At 30.9% G+C, this 26,349-nt stretch overlaps 4 protein-coding genes across 6 annotated transcripts in view; 2 read left to right on the plus strand and 2 right to left on the minus strand.

The window, feature by feature from the left end:
* Positions 1-32: 32 nt before the first annotated feature.
* Alien (COP9 signalosome complex subunit 2 alien) lies at positions 33-1,904 on the minus strand. The gene is made up of 6 exons (XM_070308682.1): positions 1,689-1,904; positions 1,181-1,375; positions 968-1,093; positions 634-801; positions 271-445; positions 33-175 (listed from the first exon to the last, which is right to left on the minus strand). Exons 1-6 carry the CDS (start codon positions 1,740-1,742, stop codon positions 33-35), a joined length of 861 nt encoding a protein of 286 aa, XP_070164783.1. The 5' UTR covers positions 1,743-1,904.
* Positions 1,905-2,558: 654 nt separating this feature from the next.
* LOC138940274 (NBAS subunit of NRZ tethering complex) lies at positions 2,559-10,666 on the plus strand. The gene is made up of 19 exons (XM_070309010.1): positions 2,559-2,606; positions 2,693-2,799; positions 2,913-3,147; positions 3,277-3,692; positions 3,803-4,186; positions 4,337-4,547; positions 4,734-4,954; positions 5,057-5,386; positions 5,477-5,682; positions 5,769-6,065; positions 6,153-6,492; positions 6,574-6,986; positions 7,189-7,488; positions 7,615-7,903; positions 8,113-8,430; positions 8,545-8,959; positions 9,071-9,999; positions 10,077-10,205; positions 10,286-10,666. Exons 2-19 carry the CDS (start codon positions 2,713-2,715, stop codon positions 10,559-10,561), a joined length of 5,796 nt encoding a protein of 1,931 aa, XP_070165111.1. The 5' UTR covers positions 2,559-2,606; positions 2,693-2,712; the 3' UTR covers positions 10,562-10,666.
* Positions 10,667-11,090: 424 nt separating this feature from the next.
* Positions 11,091-14,060, plus strand: LOC138940276 (hydroxylysine kinase). The gene is made up of 2 exons (XM_070309015.1): positions 11,091-11,505; positions 12,129-14,060. Exon 2 carries the CDS (start codon positions 12,293-12,295, stop codon positions 13,376-13,378), a length of 1,086 nt encoding a protein of 361 aa, XP_070165116.1. The 5' UTR covers positions 11,091-11,505; positions 12,129-12,292; the 3' UTR covers positions 13,379-14,060.
* Positions 14,061-18,200: 4,140 nt separating this feature from the next.
* Positions 18,201-26,349, minus strand: part of Nolo (no long nerve cord) — a 177,484-nt gene continuing 169,335 nt past the window's right edge. For 2 of the 3 annotated variants that reach the window (XM_070309011.1, XM_070309013.1), the window contains exons 12-24: positions 24,938-25,332; positions 24,078-24,207; positions 23,327-23,537; positions 22,530-22,840; positions 22,326-22,453; positions 22,071-22,235; positions 21,674-21,831; positions 21,381-21,470; positions 20,096-21,209; positions 19,931-20,013; positions 19,180-19,569; positions 18,955-19,108; positions 18,201-18,780 (exon numbers count right to left, since the gene is read on the minus strand). In XM_070309011.1, the coding sequence (XP_070165112.1) occupies positions 18,680-18,780; positions 18,955-19,108; positions 19,180-19,569; positions 19,931-20,013; positions 20,096-21,209; positions 21,381-21,470; positions 21,674-21,831; positions 22,071-22,235; positions 22,326-22,453; positions 22,530-22,840; positions 23,327-23,537; positions 24,078-24,207; positions 24,938-25,332 (3,430 nt within the window). In that variant the 3' untranslated portion in view covers positions 18,201-18,679. The remainder of the gene's footprint in view (positions 18,781-18,954; positions 19,109-19,179; positions 19,570-19,930; positions 20,014-20,095; positions 21,210-21,380; positions 21,471-21,673; positions 21,832-22,070; positions 22,236-22,325; positions 22,454-22,529; positions 22,841-23,326; positions 23,538-24,077; positions 24,208-24,937; positions 25,333-26,349) is intronic. The other variant, XM_070309012.1, reaches the window with a different exon arrangement.

Here is a 26,349-nt window from a genome sequence, read left to right on the forward strand (position 1 = left end):
AAGCAGTGGTATCAACGCAGAGTACTTCACACTTACATATTAGCCAATACTAAGTACTTTAGACATGTTGTACGTCTTGGTGATCCAGATTCATCGTAATTTTTAAAGGCTTCGAAAAAATCGGTATGGGCTCTTTCAAATTCACCTTCCCTTAAATGCATTTTACCGCCACATTCTGGAAAAAAGATACAAGCATTTTATTATTTTAATGTTTTTTATTTTAATGTCTGAATAGTATATATGCACATTATAAAAATTTTCATATTTTACCTCTGATCACACCCATAATTAATGGATGTGGTATAGCACTTTTGATATGAAGACTTTGTTCATAGAGTGTTTTCAATTTCTTATTATTCTTTTGTGCTGTATACATTTGTATTTCTAAGGCATAAATTTCCAATAATTGTGTTCCTTTCTTCAAATCATCTTCTCCATCATCAGTCTAAAAAATATATATACATGTTAAATACATACATAAGTATATATATGTGTGTACTATATGTTTGATCAATGCATTAATATATATATATATATATATATATATATATATATATATATATATATATATATATATATATACACATATACATAAATATGTATAAATATATACATATATACAAACATACATACCTGACAACTTTGATGAAGTTGTTTTAATATTTTTGCCAATTTATTGAAATCTGAACGATCGTAATATAGTTTTCCCAATTTTGTATTTGTTTTAAACCATAACCTATCATTCTTTGCATCTTTTAATGCATCTAATGTAGTTTCATAGAAATCTTGCAATAATTCCATCTTAAAAAAAAATGCCCACCATTTTTTAGAATTGAAAAAAATTTGCATATAAGAAAGTTTAACGAATAAAAAATTCAAGCAAATACTTAATAAAATCATTTAAATACAATGCGACAAAATTTATAGAAGTAGAAAATATATGACATGCTTATCTGCATGTACTTACATTCTTTGATGTACTAATATAATCCAATATAGAATTTATTGATTTTTCCGAATGATTTCTAGTAACTGCACTTTTAATATAAGTTAACAATTGTTTATACCTCGCCATCATCTCCTTGTAATTAGACTAAAAAGATCATTCTTAATTCATAAAATATAATCAAAGCTGAATGAATATGATGCTCAATATTACTAATATATTTTTGACATATACCAATTTAAAATTAATTTTGATCATCTGTTTTAAAGCTTTAAAACCCCATTCTCCCTTTTCCCCACCTTCCAGATCCAATACTTTCTGAAAACTTTGTAGAGCCGCTTTCGGGTCATCTTCTTTGAGAGCTTTACTATTATAATATTGATTTTCTAAATCTACATCTGGTTCAGAATTAGAATCTTCAGAATATTCCTAAAAAATACATGTTATAATTAGAAAACAGTTAAAATTATAATATATTCGCCGAATAATAATATATTGGCAAAATACTAAGAAAAAAGCGCTGAACATAACCTAAATAAACAAATAATCAAGCATATTCGCATAGGACAAAATTAAAGATTTTCGACAACGGACGGAGTTTATGATGGAAGAAGACCTTTCACAAGGCATCTCTCGAACTATTTTTAAATGTTACATAGACAGCTCCAAGAATCCTAACCTTATCGCAAGCCGGAAAAATAATCAAAACTGAAACTCGCATAATCCTTAAAGGAAAACTTACCAAGCCATAATCCTCCTCTTCCTCGCACATGAAATCATCCTCGCCATCTGACATTTCGCAGGCTCTTATCAATCACAAATGTCAGCACAAATTTTCACACTTTCTTACTGATAGCGACGGTTATATCAAATTCAACCAAATCGTATTTTGAAATTGCTTACGCACAAACGCCATTGACACTGTACACTGTACCATTACCACAGACTGCAGCATAGCATTTATATAACATAGATGCGTTATACGATATAACAACGTAACTTTGTTCAGCACCTTTGACGAACAAAGCTGACTTACACGCATGCGCAAGCGCAGGCGGTAGATCTTGTTTTTAGATCTTTCCTAACATGCGACAAGTCCTTTGGTTTTTTACGAACATAAATCATATAATTAAACAAACAGATGTATTTCTTAAATATTACAAGAAAATTGCCAAGATTACAAGCATTAATTAATTTGCTCCACGAAGCAAAAATGAATTTTCATTATAATTTCTTATTATATATTCACTATCTTTTCCGACACGCAATATTATAATTGTTCTCATGAAGATTATTGATTAATATTAATTTTTCATGAGAGATTCAGATTGTATTTAATCATATCAATCACATAATATTTTAATTATACGTATATAAATATATCGATTCATACATATACATGCATGTCAATCTATGTGAAATGCTATTGTGGATTGTGGATATGCTACATGCTATCATTCATTTCCACCTCATCTCACATATGGATTTATATGTATGTATGTACATATATATATATATACATTATAATATATATGCATATATAGATTGTTATTTTGCTGCTACCTCCGTAAATTTCTGCACTTGAAATGAGAGGGATATATATTTGACATTTGACCGTGAGAGCGCAAAGAAAGGAAGATCCTGAGTGTAGAAAGTGCAAGTAAAACGAACAGACTTTATGTAGATGTAGAGTATAGAGCTGAATTGTTCAATGTATGGATTTATTGTGCGTTTTTAATCATATAGATTAAGTTTACGATAACAAAATGAGTAATTTGAATGAAACGTCAAACGAGCCTATATTGTACGAATTATTAGAGTATTTTGTTCGCAAACAAGAACCAGAATTGATAGTGAGTAGAAATTCAATATGTGCAGATATTTCACTCATTAAAAAATATATTATCATAAATATATGTGTATATATATATATATATATATTTAAAATACTTTATATTTTTTTTAGAAGTGTAAGAATGATGCAGCTATTCTCCCGGCTACTGGTACAATAAAAAATGCTCTTAGATATCTTAACAATAGATATTCTTTACCTGAAAGCATCTCGCTGCAAGTTAGTCTCACCTTACCATGGAAATTTGCTGTTGGAGATCATGGTCGTGTACTTGCTATTTTACAGGAGAATGTTATTGAGATACGAAAAGCAAAAGATGAATATTCCTCTATAGTAGGCAAGGCATCTGGTAAATAACATGATGATATTATCAATGCATTTATAATGTTCCTTAACAAATATGTATTCTTTTTTCTTTTAGTAGCTATGTTATTTTTTTAGTTGCGTCTCTTATGAATAAAATGATTTAATTTTTTAGCTCCAAAGGATGCTTTCCCACAATGGCGTAAAATTGCGTGGAGTCCCGATGGAATGATCTTAGTATTAGCATCAAGTAGTGGTTATACGTCTTTTTACAATGCATTGGGAAATAACATCTTCAATATAAGTCCAAAAACAATTTCACAAAATCCTCAGATTCTTGAAGCTGGTGATGCAATAGCATCTATGCTATTTCTTAAGCCAAGAATAAAGAATGAGAAATGGACTTATGAATTTATTTTAATTTCATATAGTGGGCTTCTCAGATCCTATCACATTTCGACAAATGGCTTTAATACAAATTATGATTTCTCTTTTGGGAATTTTTACAAAAACGGTATTAATACGGTTGCTTATGATGAAAAGCATAACTTGTTTTATGTCGCTGGAAATATGATAACACAAAAATTAATGGTAAATATATCTATAAATTATTTTTTATATATACACATGATTATATACAATTTTGTAGAGAGAGAGAGAGAGAAGCTACAAGAGAGAGTGTACTTATACATTTTTTTCAGTCTACTGCATCTGAATCTGGACTGACTTCGTGGCGACTCTTGGATGATTATCCATACTTTAAATTATCATTTACATTTGAAAATTCTGCTACCAACAGCTCACGCTTTTCTATATGGAATATAATTCCCATCTTTAGCTTTCAACCAGAATCATATATATTTACAATAAAAATTTCACCAAATGGCGATTTTTTGGTATGCTTGCATACGGATGGCTCAGTCTCATTGTGGGGTTTGCCAAATTTAATATTACAAAAAAAGTGGAAATTATCTGAGCAGCCAGAATATAATATACCTAATCCTTTGGGACTTACAAAATCTAAAAAATTTCCGCCAGGGTTTACAGAATTTCATCCAATAGATATTGGATGGTGGTCTGATCAGGTAACATATTTTATTTATATACGATACGATAATATATGATTTATATAAGTATTTTTTAAAGAATAAAGAATCCACACAAGTTTGGTAAAAATAATATATATACATTCTATATAAATATATCTTTTTATAAAATATATATTTTTTTCTAAGGCTATCATAATAGCTCGATATTCGGGATCAACTTCAGTCTGCTCCACTTGGAATTTAAAAAATTTATTATTAGGTATTAGTCCGGAGTTCTTGGCAGGACAACCACAAGTATGCGAACTTGGTTCAGAGAAAGGATTTTTATGTTTAGATTGTGAAACTTTTATTACAAGTAAAAAACGAAGTAGAGAATCCAACGATGGCCATTTATTAGGTTTGTTTATTTTATATATCTTTGTTATTTCTCTTTCTGTTTATACAATAACATTATCCTCTGTTATTGAAATGATATAATTTATTAACTGAAATCTATTATTAAATATTCTTATATTAAGAATACAAAAATTATTATATGAATGTAGAAAATATAAAAGCAAATTTGTTTTATTTTACAATAAAGAAGCATCATCAGAAAGCGAGAAGGACGATGATGAATTGGAACCTGTTACTATATTAAATTATACTACGAATTTGCTACAAAGTACATTATATTCAATAACTGATATTGAAAGATTTCAACCAAAAAGAAGGAAGTTGAAAGTATTGCATCAAACTTATCGAATTTTGGGTGTAAAGAGTACGACCCCAGAAGAGCTTTATTCTAGAAAGATAGATATTGAGGTGTATATATAATTTGATTAAACTCGATTATTTAATGCAGATTTCTACATAAATATCTGTTTAAATATAACTAAATATTTAACGAAACTATATATATTTTAGGAATATGAAGAAGCTTTAGCTTTAGCAAACATATACAATTTGGACACAGATCTTGTATATCAAACACAATGGAGAAAGTCGGAATTATCTTTGAATGCCATTGCAGAACATTTAAGTAAAATAAGTAAAAGATCTTGGGTTTTAAACGAATGTGTGGTACGTGTCCCTGATACTATGGAAGCTGCAAGAGAACTATTGAATTTCGGATTGAAAGCTGCAAATTTAGAGACTTTAATACCTATCGATATTTGCGACAATGATAAAATCGTAACTCCCGATATAGAAGACGATTGGCAATTATTAGAGGAAAGCACTGTAAATTTAAGACAGGTGAATAAAAGATAATACATTTTACAAAATGGATAGTAATTTCAAGAACACCTATGTAAATTAACATTTTATTTGGAAAAAATTTAATAGGTGCAAAAAGTAAATGAGATGCTTGAAAAAATAGATATAAAAAATTTATCTGAAGCTCAGAAAGATTTAATTATATATCGAAGGAAGCTTTTAAGTTATTTAGATAAATTGCTCATATATGAAATTATATTGGAGTCATCACTTAAATATAAGAGAGAATTTTACGAGGAATTTCGAAGATTATCAGCTGTCGAAAATGCAATTAGGTATAAATATATTCACATACTTTTTCACTAATTTGTGAAATATATAGTTTTATCTAATTATACATACATATTTTTTTTAATTACAGATTTGCCGAAGACTGCGATTTCCGAAGTGTCGAAATTATGTTTACTTATTATGGAAAAAGTTTGCTGCCTCATTGGCTGGCAATTATTAGCTTTTTTCCAGAAACTCTAAATACATTAGACTATCAGAAACTTCTACCAGAATGTGATTTAGAAGGTCAATTATTTTTGTTAGATCAACGTGAACTACGTCAAAAAGATTGGTCAGAAAAATATGAGTTTAATGAAATAATAAATGAGAATACAGATGATGGATCAGAAATGTTATATGAATTAGATCCATCTTTATTAATATATAGGTAAAGATTTTGGTATATAAGATTATTTGCATTTATTATTTGCATTTATAATGATGTATTATTTAATTGCCTTTGTTTTATTTTTAGAAATACACAACTTACACCAGACTTATTACAAAAGTGGTATAAAACACGTGCTTATGAAATTGAAAAAAATAGTGCTCTAGTAGATAATGCTTTGCAATTAATTGAAATTGCAAAATCTCATAATATTAATGGTGTAGAAGATTTATTATTAGATTTGAAAACTTTAAATGATCTTGTGTATAATATTTATCTAGAGGATATGTCATTAGACAAACTAGAGAAATTAAATAACATTGAGAGAATAAAACTCTTAATGAGTACATCGACCGAAATTAATTTTGTGGAAAACATAAAGAAATTTTTGTTGCCTTTCATTAAACGAAGACATCAATATTTATATGTATGTACAATCATATTTCATAAATAATCAAGAATTATACATATATGTATGTATATATAATGATATTATTTCAAATTGTAGGATGAAGATCTTGAAAAACATTTACTGAGTGATTATCTAATTTGTTTAAGCAAAGACGATTTGATGTTACCAGTTAAATTTTTTGAATATTTAAAACAGACACAGGATACTGAAATAATCGAAATGATAGATGATGTTATTACTTTAGCTTTAAATTGTATATATAATTGTGACGATCTTGATATGTATGAAAAAGCTAAAAATATCTTAGATTCGATATCGAAAGATCATAATGGTAAAAGAACAAATGCAATGTACAATTTATTAGAAGAATCTGAAGAAGAACTTGATTGCATTAGATGTCTAAATAAATATGGTGTAAAAACAACGTTAAAATTCATACAAAAGAATAAAAATAATCCCAACATCGCTAGATTATTATTAAATCAAATGGCAAGAAGCTTTAGTAAAAGGTATGCAAAATATATAAAAATGAATAAAATAAAAATTAGTTTGTTTTTAAAAAAATTTAAACAAGATCATACAAATTTCACTGATATATTGCGGCACTTGCTGACTCGACATAAAATATCCTCACAAATCATATAATTTTTTATAGTTTTAAAATATTTTTATGATAATTGAAGCAATTAGATAATATATTCATTATTTTAGTTTGCCACCTCCAGATGAAAATGAATGGGCGCAATTATTAAGTGATATGTTGGAGATACATGGATCAATTTTTTCCTGTGTTGTTGCTGAAATCTGTTTTGAAATATGTGTTTCTGCCCGTTTAGTTTCAAAAATCAAGTCTACCATTCAAAATTGTGCCACCTTGATAGAAACCAAGAAAGACGAGAAATCTATGCTAAAAGTATCCTATGAGAAAGCAATTGATCTTATATTGGAAGCAACCAAAGAATATTTTAACAGTTCAAGAACACTTATTGATCCAAATATGGAATTGGCTAAGTAATCTCTCGCTAATGTACTATACTAATGTAGTATACTAATACATACACACGTGCAAACATACAACATATATAAAATTATATAATTTACTTTTAAATATTATGTGTACATAAATAATTGTTATAGAACTTGCCTTCGTCTTATTGAAGATGACAATATCAAAATTAAAGAAGAATATGATCTAATTAAATCGCTTCAAATTTTGAATGAATTCAATGTTGATATATTACCTCTTCAAGTTAGATTAACAGTAGATAAGCTAACCTTGATTGAACATTGTTTAAATAATCAAAGAGACGCTTATAAAAGTCGACAGAGATTATTGACATTAGCAACTTATTTACGAATTGAAGGGAATAACAAAAAACTTCGTGAAGGAAAGGTTTTAGAACTAATAGCCAAGAAAGCATTTGAGGTAAGATATATTCATCTCATATATATATATATTTGTATATATATATATAATATTTGTATATATATATATAATATATATATATATATATATATATATATATATATATATATATATATAATATTTGTATGTATTTAATTTGATTTGAAATCAATATTTCTGAAGATGGAAATATAAAAATATGTAATATATCATAATTTTTTGCTCTACAGATTGAAGATTATAATACATGTGCTATAATATGTACACAATTAGCACAAAATAATTATCTTCCTGTTTGGAAAATTTGTTTAAATTTAGGATGTTGCAATAATTATCAGGATTTGAAAATTAAACAAAAGTGTTTATGGTTTGCAATAAATAATGGTTCTAACGATATATTGGGTAATGCTTTGGAACACATGCATTTGATCGAAATACAAATGCTACATAAAAATTTGGAACTGTGGTTGCCATCTGTCGAATTTGAAAGTTCCAAAGGTGAAGAAAGTGAAGAAAGCGAAGATGATTTTACAGATGCTATGACAACGGTAAAAGAAATTTTTCTTAGTAAATGATACAATGCTAATAATATTTTTTATAATTTAAGATATATAAAATAACATTATTATAATTTACAATGATTTATTTATTATCATTTATAGCCACAAGTAGAAATGAAAGAGTTTGTCCCAAAGATATTGGAAACTTCAACAGAAATTGTAAAAAGTTCCGCTAATATTGTAAAAGAATCTACATTTGGCTTAATAAAAAATATAAGTGATACTAATTTTTGGAAATCTGGACTGAACTTTAATTTTGCAAACAACTTAGAAAATAATATGCAATATGAAACCGAGAATGAACAAAACATGGGAAATTCAAATCTCCAAACATTTCCATGCTTTTATGAGTCTTTGCATGAAATGTGTAAGACAAGTATTACTGAAACACAATACAACAAATATTCTATGGTAGACATACAGAATACAAAATTGAAATGTTGTCGGGCATTTTTGAGAATAACCATGTTGAGTGAATCTTCTTGTTATGGATTAGAAATAAGTGACATTAATCATTGTAAGTATCACGTTGTTATAAGAATTTACATTGATAAAAACTTTAACTGTAAACACGAATTATGTTTATTTATAGCAAAGAAGTTATACGAGATTATTTTATTAATTTCAGTACTCTTAGAATGTGCGAAGCATACTATAGCAGATGATTGGTTATTTGGTATGACGTATTTATTGAGTTTAAATAGAGATCACATTTTGGATGCTCAAGAAGTCTTTATAAGCTTACCACAAACTGAATTGTATATACAAACAGCTCTTTATTATTATTCATTAGAATTGTATAAGAAATTGTATACTAATTGTGAGAAATTATATTTATACAAACCATTAGATCTAATAAGAAATATGATAGTTGTGGCACAAAATTCTGAAGAATGCAATATTGTTAAAGCATTACGATATTGGCAAAGTTTAATCAATGGAGAACAAGATACTAACACGGAACAAACAAAAGTAATAGATATAACTACATTAGAACTTAAACAAGATAATATTTGTATATATTCTAAAGACACTATGGAAGAAACAACAAAACTCAATGAAGGACAAGAATCTGCAAAACAAACCGATATTAATAATCCGAATTCTAACGAAAGTGAAGATCTAAAAAAAGTTACTACCTCTGACATAATTGATACTGAAGAATGGACAGATGATTGGGGTGATTTTTCTGACAATAGCACAGAAGCAACTATTGATGAGCAGGATAAAATTAGATCCGAAAGAATTTCGCAAGAAGAAATTGTTACTCTAATTGATCACGCCATTACTAAATGTGTAACAGAGAAAGATCGATTTAAATTATTTCAAAAACTGTTAATTCAAATTAACGATTTAGAACAATATCAGGAAGTGAAAGAAATCGTATTGCAATGGCCAAGATTCAGTATGCCAGAACATATCACATTGGATAATCATCCGATTTTAAAAATGATGAAACTGATAACTGCGTTGATTACGAAAATAGATACCGTTAATTTTGAAAACAGAATATTACAAGAATATGAAGAACTCATTGGATTACTAGTACCTAACGAGGTACTGTAATGCATATAATTTTCTTTCTTTTACAGGTGTAATATAATGCATTATTTATTGAAATGTTTGTGATCCAGATTCTCAAGCAGTACTTGGAGATCGAACGAAATCACATCAGTTTTATACAAAGTCTTTATATAAGATTATGTTCCGAGGATACATCTATGCATAAAGAAACAGTAGATCTTATTAAACAACAACGACAGGTCAGCCTCTATTATATGTGTGAATAATTAAGACATTTCTAAATTGACATCAATGATTCATTTTATTTTATTTCTTCTAGATTATCATGTTACCGCCATTAATACTGGAGAAACTTTTTCTAAATGACTTAACTGTATTATTTAGCCCAGATCACGTTGTGTATAATCAGATAATTGAACATGTCTTTATAAATGAATCTTTAACTGATATTGAGAAAAATGCAAAAATTCTTATACATGAATTGAAAAAACGAAAATATGTACTGGAGGCTTTAAATATCATAAGATTAATGGAGAAAATACCACCGGCTTTGTGTACATTTGACTCTTGTTTTCAATTGTTAATGGAGAAATGAGTTTATTCTAAATGTATAAAAAAGAACTGTGATGATTTTTTTGAATATAAGGGAAAAAGTTACATTTATAAATATTTATATTACAAATAATCTTGTTTTAAAGAGATTTATATATATATATGGTTTTATATATATATATATATATATATATATATATATATAAATCTTTTGTAATCTTTTTTGTAAATTTTATATCGTGTATATATATACGATATAAAATTTAAAATTGCTTTATTTCCAAATTTAATATATTTTGTCAGTATGTTCAGTATGTGTAAAGGATTAAACGGAACAACTTTAAAATTTTTCCTTTGTATATATGCAATAAAACTTTTTTCTTTGATCATATATATTTTAAGAGATTTATACATTTCTTTTGTATTTATAAAATTATAGAGAAAAAAGTGACATATAATATAAAAAGAAATTATTCATAAATATAAATTTATTGTAACAAACATAAAAAAATGAATTTGATATTATTTTATAAATTATCTAACTCGCAATATCCTTATCAATATCCTTATCGATCATATCGATACTGTATCAAAATCTTTACGAAAGAATGGTAACGAACTCGGTCGCGTCGTCCGACCAGTGTTTCTCAAATCAAATAACTCATTCGATTTAGCAAATCTCTCGAACTAAATCAGGTAGATCTCCATCCTTTACGCATATCTCCGGTTTTATCAAAGTCTTGATAAGACTCTGTGTCTCTTAGTCATCGCGACATAGAGCCGTGTTGTGTTACACACCCAATTACTGCTAATATGAATATATCATTGTGCGTTTGCACCCTTCCATTGTGTTAAATGTCAATGATGATTGGAGCATGGATTACACTTGCTGCGCATACGATCGCTCGTTTAACTTGGTAAACTGCTCAGTCTGTCTGAGAACTTAGTATGCCGTTTCCTTTGACCGTATAAACACGCATCTGGTGGGTAAGTGATATATTTACATATACATGCTCATATTTCTGTTTTTGCTTTTGTTATTTAAAAGAAATATACATTATTTAAAGTAATTCAAAAGAAATATACGTAAAATATGAGATATAATATAAAATTTTTAATTAATGCTTGCTAAATGAAAAAAAAATTATGTTGCAAAGAAATATTTTTTTTTTAGATATTAGTATTTAAAAAGTATAATATCTATAACTTTAAATAAGTTAATTAATTAACTTTTTTTGAATATATTATCTTAATTCTTTGAATTAATTATTTAAATTATTTATATAATTATCTATCTTACTAATGAAAATTTTATATTTTTAAGATGCTAAAAATATATATCGTAAATAAAATAATCTAATCTAATAATAATATAATCTAATAATTATATATATATCGTTCACACAAGAAATCTATAAGTATTAAGTTAAAACAATTAATAATGATATCATTTTGCCACGATAATATCAGCTTTTGATACATATACTTTTGTTAGTAGATTGCAATTTGTGTGCTTATTGTTCTGACGTTCTTTTAATGTCAATTGATAATTTATTCTTACACTTACACACCAATATATCAAATATTACAGCCATTGCTTATCTGTGCAGTATTTGACGATTTATCGCTCGAAGAACAAAGAAGATATCCCAGCGGAGACTTTACTCATCAACGTTCTCTTCGTAGGAGATATATATATTTCTCTTTTTCATCGACCCGGCTTCTCCCCCTTAATAACTCGCGGCTATTTTTGTTCCGCGTACATCGCAGCAACATGGAGTACAACGACACCCTACTCATACCGGGTCAACGCATACGTCCGCCCGTGACCGAGGAGATGGCGGTCGCCCTATTGGAACAACTCTACGGCATGAGGACGATGAGCGTGCGTGAATTAAATGCTTATGATGACCGTAACTATCACGTGCTGTGCGATGAGAACCATGCGAATCCACACGTTACCAGCACGGAGAAGTCCGGCTATGTTCTCAAGGTGATCAACTCTTTGGATTCCCGGAAGACAGATGTGCTAGAGGCGCAAACCGAATTAATGATTTTTCTCAATCAACGTAACATTTGTTGTCCGTTACCAATCAAGAATGTTAACGGTGCCTACTTTTCCCTGGAAAATCTAAAGAGCGATAACACCATGGAGAAATATGCCGTAAGATTAATGATCTACCGTCCCGGTGAATCTCTATATAATGTGAAGATGACTGATAAACTGTTGCACAAGGTCGGAAATTTTACCGCCAAGATAGATGAGATCCTCATGGGTTTCAATCATCCCGCCTATGATAATTACAAAACATTATGGATGTTGACCTCAGTGCCTCGAATTCAACAATTCACATATGCAATCAAGAGCTCATTGGATAAGCATCTGGTGCATGACGTGACCATCACCTTCCAGAAAGAAGTACTACCGATCATAAACCGACTGGAGCAAGGGATCATACACGGTGACTTGAACGAACATAACATTATTATGAGTTCCAATGGCGAGGATATTGCCGCCGTGATCGATTTCGGAGATTGTCACAGAGCTTGTCGCATTTTCGAATTGGCTATAGTTCTCTGTTACATGATCTTGCAATCGGCCAATGTAGGAATGGGTAGACACGTCATAGAGGGTTACGAAAAGGTAAGAAAGTTGACCGATGTGGAGAAGAAAATTCTCAAGATCAGCGTATGCGCGAGGATGTGTCAGAGTTTGACAATGGGCGCTTACTCATATTTGCACGATCCAGAAAATCAATATTTGCTAAGCACGCAGAAAACTGGATGGACGTTGTTGAAGAGATTGTGGCCCATGAGCCAAAAGGACGTGATGCAGGCCTGGGGATTGACCATTCCCTAAACATAAGCAATATTGACCTTTTTGATAAATTTTATACAATGGCATATAATAGAGATTGTAACGATTGGCTGCGCGCTGCATTTTTGTATAAATGTTTTAATTCATTTAATTCTAGACTTTTAGACAACTTTTAGACAGACTTTTAGATTTTTATGACGAATGATTGAAAACGATTTGAGAAAAATAAACTTATAATTATTAGTAGATTAGATCAAATCAGTAATACTAAATTTCGAATAATATGTTTACCATAACATTTAATATATCTTTAGTTCCCATTAAATAATTTTTTAACACGGTATCAACGTGATAAATATCATAATTAATATTTTTAGGAATGTTAAATTGTAATCTTTTTCCAATTCTATTTTATGAATAATCTGCCTCTTTCTCTTTCAAAAATATTGTGATTCAATTCGTGCAATTTTGCATTTATTTAATATCTTATTTCTTAACTATGATAAATGATAAAGAACGATAAATTTTTATATAAGAACTGCTCTCCAGCTTTTTAAAATATATATTTTATTTATTTTCAAACGTAAAAACTGATTTCCAACAATATATGACTCTCGTTATTTACAAAAGAAAAAAAAAGAAAACAAACAAGAGCGATAAATTTTTCGAGCAGATTTCTATAGCCCGAAACACATAAAATATGAGTTTTAAAAACATTGGCAAGAAGACCTTTTATATAATAAACATTTATTATTTTATTAATTCCTTTAACAATGCTTGAGCGATAGCTTTTTTATAGAATTGTCGCATTTTTCACTATTAACGATCTACATATTGTATTTATGCATAATACGTCAATCGTTTGACTTTTCTCGGTATTCTTGACAATACATGCTTACTTGCAGAAATTTATTCTTGGTAATTTAATTTTATTAATACTCACTTTAATGATGCTCAGAGTTACGGTCGCGCGGAGTTTTTACTTGACGAAACTGTCACGTATTCACAATACCACGCGATATACTGTATTTAAGCATATTACGACATTCGACCGATACTTTTCTTAGCACTCTCGATACTAAACGCTTATTTGCAGACACGATATTTATTCTTAATAACTTAAAATTATAAAGGATGTGATGAGACAAATGATATATTGTTAATATCGTAGTATTCTAACGCGTCCGATGACATATAATTATGACCATCACAGTATTAATCACAACTCAGTTGATCATTTGATGCTTTCTTTCATTTTTTCGACACTCGCAAAATGTTTGATCGCGATTCGATTTGCATTACACGGAATTCAATGTTATAACGATCGCCATAATACACCATTAACGGGCGTGCGGAGATATCTGAACATTGCTGAACATCACGGCTTTCAATTCTGTTAGAGCCATAGACTTATATATATATATAAGATAGACTGCACACTGCCATTGCAAGCATAAAGATAATATTAGCAAATAAATAATATAAAATCAAAAGAGTTTTTGTTCGACTTTCTTCTTATTTTTTCTTTGAACAAGGAAATGTTTAATTTTATATTGTTCTTTCTTATTAATTATAAATGCTATTTTTTTGTCTTCAATGGAAGTGCGCAGTCTATCTACGCAAGTCTACGTTTGCGTCATAACAGTCATATTTAATTTGAATATAAACTTGGAATTTCGGAATCGGACTAGTTTTAACGGAATCGGAAAAACAGGTTGGTACAACTGTTTCGCGCTTGCCTACGAAGTGTGTCACTGATTTGTATTACGCGCTATCGTTTGTAGTGTCGGGATGCTTGCGTAATGCAGATTTAATTGCGATCGGGCATCGCGAATGTCGAGAAAAACAGAATCAATTGATCGCTGTGATTAATACTGTGACCGCTATAGTCAATTATAATATGGTGTGGTATTATCCTCATAAAGATCATTTGTTGCATCACGAGTCACGGTTTCAATGCGAATAAATCGTTTGCAAGTAACTGCGTAGTATTGCCGAAAAAGTATCGGGAGTGCCAAAAAAAGTATCGGAGTGCCAAAAGAAGTATTGGGAGTGCCGAAAAAAGCATCGGGCGTTTGTCGTACTGTGCGTAAATATAGTTTATCGCGTCGGTAGTATGTGAATGTACAACAGTTACAAGTTTTCAAGTAAACTTCGCGCGATCCTATTTTCAATAATTATATTGAACATATTCCGGAAATAAATATTGCCTGTATGTAGATATGCAATATCGGGAATGTCGAAAAAAATATTGGGAATACGGAGAAAAATATCAGGCGACCGTCACATATCATGCGTAAATCAAATATATCGTATTGATGCAAAGGTACGATAGTTCCATCAAGTGAACTCCGCGCGATCGTAGTTATACTATGTGTGCCAAATATATTAACATTATCAAAAGATACATAGTTTCCTAGAATAAGTGCCTGCAAGTAAACACGTAGAAAACTACCGAGAGTGAAAGGAATCAGGTATTCTGCACAAATATAATGTATTAATGGCAAGAATGTGCAACAATTTTGGTGAGTAAACTCTATAGTTCCAAGCATTGTTAAACGTATAAATGTTCCGAGCATATAGAATCACCTTTTTTGCAACAAACTTGTTATTTTATTGTTTATAAGATACATTATTTTTTGTTTTAAAATTTATAGCAATGTTGTGTATGTAATATAATTATTATATTCAAACAATTATACAACGAATGAGATAACAAACAATTTTTTCAGCCAGATTTAGTTTTTATGTTTCAAAATACATAAAAAAATATACTTTCAAGGAGATCCTTGAAGTAGCCTCTATACATTTATTCCAAAAAATTTTGAAAAGAAAATTATTGTACAAATCATTTTTCTAAAAAATTACAATTTTTATACGCAGTTATAATACTTTAATTTATATCATTATATATATTCTGAACTTATGCTTGAACATTTATCAAAAGATGCTAATATTGTCAAAAACAATGATCAATTATGAAAGCAATAAGTCTATATTTTTAATTGTATGTATAATAATAAATAAGATATTTGAAAATAGAGTTTTAAAAAGAAGTGTGCGCGTGTTTCTATAATAAAAGAGCTTATCAAGTTCTCCATTCTTTCTTTTAACATCCTATACAATTCTAGCAATCATAATAACATGAATGATTCTATAAGGTTATGATATATGTATACACGTGTCTTTAAATTTGAAATTGAAATGTCGCAAAATAAGCTTTAAGAAAAATAACTGCAGTATTATGTGCAGTGATATATTCTCTTATTTTATTCGCATTTAGGCAGTTACATATTTACATAGATATCATGAACAATAATGCTTAGGTACAATATTAAGTGTGGAGCCATTTTACATACCTACATCGTGATATATACAAAAATGTATCTCAGAACTCATTGTCCTTTTAAGAGTTATCGTGACATTACGTTAATTAACTGAAAAATAAGTTATCTTTTTTAGTGACATACTATATCAATCAGTAATAATAATGAGATTATATGCCATAAGATAAATATTATTTAAATGCTTACTAAAACATGACAATGATATATATGACATGGCAAGTTGATGATAGTTTACATATATTGCCAGCTGTAATCCTTTATAGAGGATGTATTAAAAGTTGTGTATTATCTCTCAATTATATAAGGAACGCGTTATTAAGAGAAATATTGCGACTTTTGTTGCATCCAGTGTACTCAAAGTTATTCACTGTATATTTTAGTTTCATTTATATACTAACATATATAAAGTCGTATTCACATATGCGTGCATTTCAGTAATTTATTGTGTAGCTCATAATATACTTTTTATCTCTCTTGATTTTAATTTATATATTTTACTCTAATTTATTTTAATTTATTTTATTTATGTCAGCTCGTTTTGGCAAACTGCTTAATTGTGTCGAGGCAAATTCGTTGATAGCGAAAATCTGTTCACAATCTTATGAAATCATATTAATAAATAGACATTTAATTCTTATTTCACTCTTATTCAAAATATCGAGTTATAAATTTTATCGATAAGTTTTATAAATATAAATGCGCGATAAATAAATACTCATAATTACACGTGATAATGTCTAGATTGAAGTGATTAGAGACACATAATTAAAGTCGGGTTCTTTAACCAACAACGGAACAGTCATGTTCACGAATTTTCGCCAGAGGTTATTAACAAAATATTATATTACAATACTAATATATTTTTTATTGCTCTTAAGATCTATTGGCTTGAGAGATCGCCCGACGGGACGTTTATCTAGGTGCATAATATAATTCATTCATAACTTATATTTTTAAATAACTTTACATCTTACGTCCACAATTTATAACGGAATCTACAAATATAAAGAAAGATAATATATTGATATTGAATATATGTGTTTATAAAGACAAAGCGGAAATATATATTCCTATTAATTTATAATGTAATGTAAAATGATTTTCTTTGGAACATATAACGAGATTCTTATATTAATGCCCAAAAATAATGATATGCAAAGAGACAAACATTTCAGTCTTAAAAATAAATGAAATCAATCAAATCAATATGTTTATCGTAGAGAAGATATGTAAAAGATAAATCACAAGAAGGAATGTTTCTAATTGCGATATAAATAAATCATGCTTTCCAACTTTTCAGATTCTTAGCATTTTATTACAATTTAGATATAATTCTGCTTAAAGCCATTTTCCGTCCGATTTTAAGCACCAACATTGATAACATTTAATAACGTGTTGTTTTCAATGGTATATGGCAATAACGTTCTTTCCACATAGCAAATAAGTTTCTAATGTTCTCTTTTTCTCATCAAACTATAACAATATAACATTCTCATCTTTCTTGGACGAATACTAGATTTTCATTTTTTTTTTTTTACCAGGGACAATATGAGTGTGCAATTATAAGGAATCGGTTCAAACTATGTATGACATATTTAAAAAAATTATGATTTAATTAGTTAGAAACTGTGTTAAGATTGGCGGGTTTTTCTTTGTTACATGAGGAACATTCGAGGCAAGGAGGTGAATGAGTTCTCGCGACGATACGACGAGGAAACTATTACAGCGAAGTAGTTTTGGTCAACTTCTTTTTTGGATATTTTTTATCTATATAACTCAGACATCGCAATAACCATGCAATATATTATTCCACAGTAATTCGCGCGCTCCTTTCATGTGCATTACATAATTTTACTAACAGACATCCCGGGTGCGTTTACATATGTCAGGTAATTGTCCGATTAATCACGATTTGCATTCTCTGTCTCACGCGCACTGTTTCATTATCGCTCGTTTTGTCACAATGAGTCACTTACGATCAATTTTTCTCAGATTCTTAGTGACACGACGCGCAGCACTGTTTCTTGTATAGTGGCACCTTGCACATGTTCATTATTTTCACCCTGCTGCACAATTGCGAATGGTCCTTGCAATCTTCTGCAAATATTGTGAACGAAACAATGTGTTATCGTTATCATTAATATTAGCCATTCTACATTATCAAAGAATTGAGAGAAATTAATATTAGCATAACAACAATTATAATAACTAAATAGATTAGTATACAGTTTAAAAATCTTAAGAATTGATATATCTCTCAGGAAAACTTACCGGGAGATTGAGGACAAGGCGGACCTCTGCATGTTTTCATTACAGGAGGTCGTGGTATATCTCTACAGGCGTTTCCCGCCGGCTTCTTTGTGCCAAACCATACGCATTGTAGAATCCTATATTTAATACCATCTTCTTCGCAAGACGCAGTGCACTGTGCAATGTTAGATAATATCATCAGCGTAAACATTGCTATTATCGCATCACATTTTTAATTTTATTTACCTCAGTCCATTCGCCGACTCTCCAGACACCTTTACAGGCATCATTGTAGCATTCCTGTCTTTGTAATGGCTTTGTGGCTTCGTCGCACTTGCCCGGATCTACCAATGTGAAATTCTTTTGACTGTTCTCTTCCGTATCGTACACCAAGCGGCAGCTAACATCTCGTTTCTGCATCGCCGTTTTCCAATTAAAGCATCTCGACGTTTCACACGGGGTCCACTCGGTGGCATGCCATTGAGGACACCTGCCCCTTCCGCAGGGTCTTACCTTCTGGGGTATGGGATGTCCGGCGTCCTCGCATAACTTTTGACCGATAACTGTTGCTGGCGAAAAAGGCTTGGAGTCGCCGTCCAATTTTTTTGATCGTACTGTACATTGTGCACCTCGCATCTGTGGAAATAAACGTTTCGTAATAAGTAATTTTTCGTTATTATAATGTTTGTTGTAGATTGTTATTTTTAACATATTACTTGTTTATACGAATTTATTTCGATAGAAGATTTAAAGATAGTATTATGTAAAAGGGAAAAAAAAATAAATAAAATGAGCAAATATATTTGTAATGTGTATCAAGAATATTTTAACGTTTTTAAACATTACTTATTTTCAAGTATTTTTTAGACAGCTGCTTAACAACAATATTAACCGTTTTACAAATTTTTTCCTTTAATAAACTTAAAAAATTATAAATTTTCCAATTAAAATTAATCACGATCTTACTTGTTAATCACGGAAGTACCGAAAAACTTACCTGGAATCCGCTTCCTCCGCAAGTTTGAGAACATTTCGACCAGTCAGTCGTGATCCATTCGAACACCAGAACATTGTCTGTAGCTGCATTATAAGTCTTTCGTTTAATTATTGAACCACTTAACCATCATCAAGACAATATAACTCATCAAATCAAGAGTCTTACCTAATATAGCGAGTGATTCCACAACAGGATCCTTCGTTGTATTGTCTTCTTTCGTTATAGTGGAGGTCAAAACGTTTGCGGGCTTATCTTCATCGGCCGAACGTTGCCTTTCTATAGAGGTCTCTTTTAGATTAACTAAAGAAGTTGTTTCTATAGAATCAGCATGATCCTCTCGATTGCGAGATAAGTTTTTTGCGTCTTTATCAGGATCTTCCGCAATAACTTCTAACATTCGCGACTTCCAATTATCTATCAACGTCGCGTCATCTTTCGCTTTACTTTCCAGATCTCTACTAACCGGAAATTGTACAATTGTATAATCTGTCGTATGATTTTCCATATACGGTTCGATTTTTCGCTTATCCAACTCCTCTTCAAACGCATCACTATATTCAATTGTCCTATTTGCACGGTTTAAACTACGACGGTTCGATTCCGGTATCTTTAACTGATCCTCGAGACTTCTAGATATCATTGTCGAGGTGATAATCGATGAATCTTTAGTTCTCAAGTTTCCATAGGCGTCATGATTGATGGATTTCTCACTATCGTCAATAAGACTACTCCCCTCCTTGAATATTTCCTTTCTCGTGCTCGACTCTTCGACATAATACACGTCCATTCCACTGTTTCGAGGAGACGTGACGGACTCGGTCATAACTCTACTCTGAACGTGACTTTTGGGTGTGGTACTCCATTGATCTTTGTACTCGTTTCGCGACTCTTGCCATTGCCGTTTCACATTTTTTAGCGATTCCTCGATATAATTAATATCAGAGTTCGTGTTAACCTCGGTATCTACTTTCTCCATTACATGAGAGGTCGACTTGACGTCATCGCCGTTTTGTAGCCCGAATATAGATTCATTCAGGTCGTAGGGATCGACATCGATAAATATCCGCTCTTCATCTGGGCCAAAGGTCTCGTCGGGAATGGCTGTGTTGCGATACAGACTGTCAAAGTTATCTTCGAGACTTTGATACACGAAGTCGGTCTTCCTATTAGACATTCTGTGTTTCGTCGCCGCCGATCCTTTATATTCATCTCCAAATGATGTGGTAACGGCCTTGTGATTATTCTTCGTGACTATTTCGCTGCGAAACGGCCAATAGGCCTGTCATAAAGCGCGTTAATATCGAACATTAAATCTGACAGAATGTAACGAATGTATGTCGAGAGAGTAAAATGTCGAAAATTTATTATATAGTAGCGGTAGAAATACAAATACAAATAGACAGACCCGCGTCACATGTTCGTCAAGTTTGCTCACATGTTAACATCTTACCTTCAAGCTCGATACCAAGTAGCTCAAATGTGGTACAAGAGCAGAAGCACTTGACGGAGCGGGTGACTCCACAGATTCATGATATCCCGGCTGATTGATAGTCAAATATCGAATAGTCGACACCAATGAAAGTTAATCCACGAGTGCAAAGCAAAGAATATAAGAACCATCACCAAAAAGTTAGTTTAATAAGTTTCATGCGTACGTGATTTATTAAGCAATATCAAGATACACGCAAAGAATTAGCGTCGTAAGAGACAATTTTTGATACTAAAATCTGTTTTCTTGTGTACCTGATTGAAAGAGGTAACAGTGTGTTCTTTTTGCATCACTGTGGCGTCTGACGGAGCGGGACTAGTTTTTTGCTTTTTTTGCGGTTTTCTCGTTGGTTTGCTAGGAAACGCACGTTCATGGCTGAGATCCTCACTGTCGAAACGGTTTCCATAGACCGCTACAAAAAAAGATCAATATTGTGAAACTAAATATTTGTTACTAACAATTTTCATCATTTTTAGAATTTTGTAATTTTATCATTTTTTCAAAATATGATTTCATTTTTTGATCTTTTCAAAATAATATTTTGAGATAGGCAAAAATGTTTAAAGCTTCGACAAAATTGTTTATTATTATTTTTTTTTCATTTTAAGCAAAAAATACTTTTTTTTATAAAAGTTCGTATATTTCTCTCACCTGCATGATCGTATGGACTTTCGCCCGAATTCGCTGGTGCAGAATCCAGATTTGCGTTCCGTTGTAAGTGAACAGAATTGCCGAGTCGTAAATATTCCTCACTACTTATCTGCTCTTTGGAGCGAAATTTCACTATTAACTGCGTTTCTGCGCGCGAATCTCCAGCTAGAAAATTACCATTGCATTTTTCACGGTAATACATATATCGAAATCGAGATAAAACGTAGAATATGATAGGCGAGACAGATCGTTTACCAATACAAGCGTATATCCCTGAGTCCGAAGAAGCTATATCGATTATCTTCAAAGCTCCCTTCCTGCTAATTTTGTACTTTCTTGATTTCCGTATCTCTTTGTTATCTTTCGTCCATACGATCTGCGCTCTGATAACATTATTATTATGCATCTATCCTAAATGCATAGATATTATTCTAATAAAACCGCAAAGCTTGCACTTACTTGTCGAACTTTCTGACAGGACAGCGAATTTTGATAGAAGGTGTCCCTTGAAAAATCTTGGCAATTCCGCCGATTTTTAAATCCACCTTCGCATTGATATCCGTTTGATTGTACGTCGTGTTCAAACTAGTGATTATTGGCAGCACACTTAAATCTGAATCATGACAGGCTCTGGTATTGCAAGGTTTCTCGCTGGGTGGCTTTTGAGTTGGACATTCACGTTCCTCGCGACTCTGTTTGCGACCTTGCGCCATTATTTGTTCGCAGACTACATCTCGCCTTTTCACACCACCGCCGCACGTTTTTGAACACTAAAATTATCCCATTAATTCAAGTCATCGGAAAAGTTTAGAGAGTTTTCAAATACATTTTACTTGATATCAATTATTAATTAAGACATACTGTTATAAATAAACATAAAATATCAGATAGCTGTAATCTTGAAATTTCAAGTAAATAATTTAATATGTAAGATAAAAAAATTTGTTATGGAAAATAATCTAGAAATTAATAAAAATCGTTGAAATATCCATACTGTTTAAATTTTTCAATTTCCGCGTATAATTACTTTGTGAGATGTATGTATGGATATGAGATTAGAGATTTTTCTTTTTACAAAACTATAAATATATAGATGTTCTTCATTCTTATACATTAAATATGTTTATTATAAAATTCTGATTTGCCGCACGAGGATGATAATTTGCACCGCTATTCCGCTTCATGTGTAACAAAAAGTTTTTTCCCCCTTTATTGTTAAATCCTTACACACAATATGTACAAATATATGTATATACCTTGCCCCATTCCCCCATATTCCACTTGATAGGACAATCCCAGACATTGCAGTATCGTCTGTCGGCGGGCGGTGGTTGCGGACACATGTAATTTGGAACGGGCACTGCTTTGCCGGTGCCGTGTGTCACCTCGTGGATGCAGGTAACGTCACGTGTCTGTATACCAATACCGCAGGGGCTCATGCATGTGGAGAATTCGCTATAGTTCCATCTGTAGACGCAGATAATTTGTCAGGAAAGATAACGCGGAAATATGTCTGAAAGGATTGTCTGTGCATTATAGTATTGTATAATTACACTTTTTGTCAACCACACATGTATAGCAAGTTACACAAGTTTACATAATAATATATATGTTGTGTGTAAGCATATATTATTCGAATATTTTACATATTTTAAAGATGGGATAAGAAAATAAAAGGATTATAGAATGAGAAAAGAGTCGATAAATAGCATCGTCGAAATAGACGATTTTTTTCTTCTCTAAATTTTTGTTTCTCATAATATTAACATACGCGGAACAATGATATTCATAAAACCGTACTTCGTTTCTCTCGCTAAAATTAAATATTTAATAAAAAAAAATCCTTTATGTTACAAATGAGAGCGAAAATTGATATGTTCGATAATCTAAATTATCATGATATTATAGCAGAGATTAAACGAGCATTAATGTAATGTAAAATATATTCTAACATTTATAGACATTAGATCGATATCTGTTGATCAATATTGGTTACAATTACTTTACCTGGGGGGACACGGATGATCGTTACAAACTCGTATCCTTGCCTCTGGTTTCGTTTCCGCGGTGCATAAAAGTGGCGTCACGGTTTTCCCTGTATCGTCACGCACGCAGTTTATAATAAGATCCTGAACACCTATAAAAGAGACGTATGTATGCATAATACGTAAACACAGAATCCGCCGTAAACTACAGATAATCTTTCCGGACCGTACGTTCGCCCTTTGTATCGTGTTAGTCGACACAGACTAATCTTAATGCGATTATACTACGCTGTTAATTGCACAATGACATCGATTTTGCCAAGCTATGTCGACGAATTAAATTCGTTTCGCTAATCCTATTCGATAAACGATTCATGTCAGCTTTGGACAATCTATGTAATGCTCTCATGTTTCGTTTATAAACACTGTATAAAAACTCATAGAATATTAAAACAAGAAAAATTAAATTTTACTAATTAAAAGATATTAAGATGTATCTCATCTAATGAAAATATGAAAATGTATATTTAAATGTAGCAAAAGTATAGGATTTTAAGTTTTAAAAACTATGTAATTTTTTAGAGAAAGGATCTTTATATGAATTTATATAGAATTGAATTTTATTCGAGCGTAAGATATATATAAGAATTCATGAATATTTTTTAAAAAATAAATCAATAATCTTCTAAACTTTCTGTTTTCCTCGTTTCATAATAAAAGATCAACGTATTTAAAGCAAGTTTCAATGGAAGTTATCCATCATTTAAAATCCATATATAACGGGTCGAAATTCGGACCACCCGGGTGGTGATCTCTTATCCGTTCGATACATTCTGGAATATCAGAAGCAATCTTGGCAAACAATAGTCGCGTGTTCGTTACCTCCTAAGCATGTAGCGCTGCAGGGGGTATAGCCAGTTTCCTTCCACGAATATGTAGTCTGTACCTCGCTACCCGGGGCGACTTTGATGCCGCTGTCATAGCCGCTTCCAACAGAACTGCCCGACGATGATCTACTATATGTATCTGTCAAACTCGACTCGGCGTATCCGCTGTCACCGATCGTGTCGATCCTGTAGGACAAACTGTTTTCCAATAAGCCGCACGGCTCCATCGTGCACTTCTCCGTCTCGGCGGGTTTCTGACCGGAACACTGATTGTCGGGCAGTTTGGCAATGGTTTGACTGAACTCGAGGAATATCTTGCAACGTACCTCCCTATGCCTGACACCCTCGCCGCAGGTGACACTGCAAGGGGACCATTCCTCGGCTATATACCTAAAGTCCAAAAATCTCACAATTAATATCTCCCGGATTGGCATAAGATATAACATAATAAAAAGATGCATCCGGCCGAAAACTCCGGTAACTGGGATTTTAGGTCACGGAGGATGAAAAATGTAATGGGCGCGCAAGATTTGGTAACCCACTTTCGGTACGAGCACTTAAGAGAAAGATTTAAAGCGTATATAAAATATTTTTTATTTAAGACATGCGACTGTAGAAAAATATCTAATTTTTTTTCTATCGATAAAAGATAATCTTCAAATTCAATCGAGACTGTAATAGATATTTAACGTATAGCTTACGAACACCATATACACATGTGTGCCTTATTATTACAATATTTTATAATAATTTAACTCTGTTTTTAATTTAATATGATAATTTACATCATTGGGAGTTATATACATATATACCCAAATATTATATTATTAGATTTAATATATGCAAATATATGTGTGTATGTGTGTGTGTATTCGTAAAGATAATGATGTAAAAAGATGCAGTGGACATTTATTATATCAACTGTAATCCTAGCAGAAATATCCACAATAATACTCAGATTAAATAAAGTACTTGAATGTACATTCGTTCTTTTTTTCATTAAGCACATTATGCTATAATGACATTATTTTAATATGATTTAAATCAATATTGTATATGTGTGTAAGAGAGATTTAATTAATGAAACTTCGTATCTTCATTATATTATTTTCAATGTCTTTATTTATTCAACAAATATCATATTTCCAATGGAAATTGAATGAATATTGTTTCACACGTTTATTATATTTCTGTATATAATGTGTATTTATTTCTATTGTATATATTTCTATATATCAGTATATTCAATATAATCCTCATTCAAAGCATTCTAATTGATTTGTGGGTGGATAATTTTTCACGTCAGTAAGTAATTTGTTAGCCACAAATGCTTAGATTTATTTTACTAATTTCAGAAAAAGGATTTCGCTGTATATCGTTAACAATGTTATTTCACATCAATGCTTT

This window comes from Polyergus mexicanus, unplaced genomic scaffold, assembly GCF_030449975.1.
Source record: "Polyergus mexicanus isolate NDT 795.1 unplaced genomic scaffold, iyPolMexi1.0 SCAF_16, whole genome shotgun sequence".
NCBI lineage: Eukaryota > Metazoa > Arthropoda > Insecta > Hymenoptera > Formicidae > Polyergus > Polyergus mexicanus.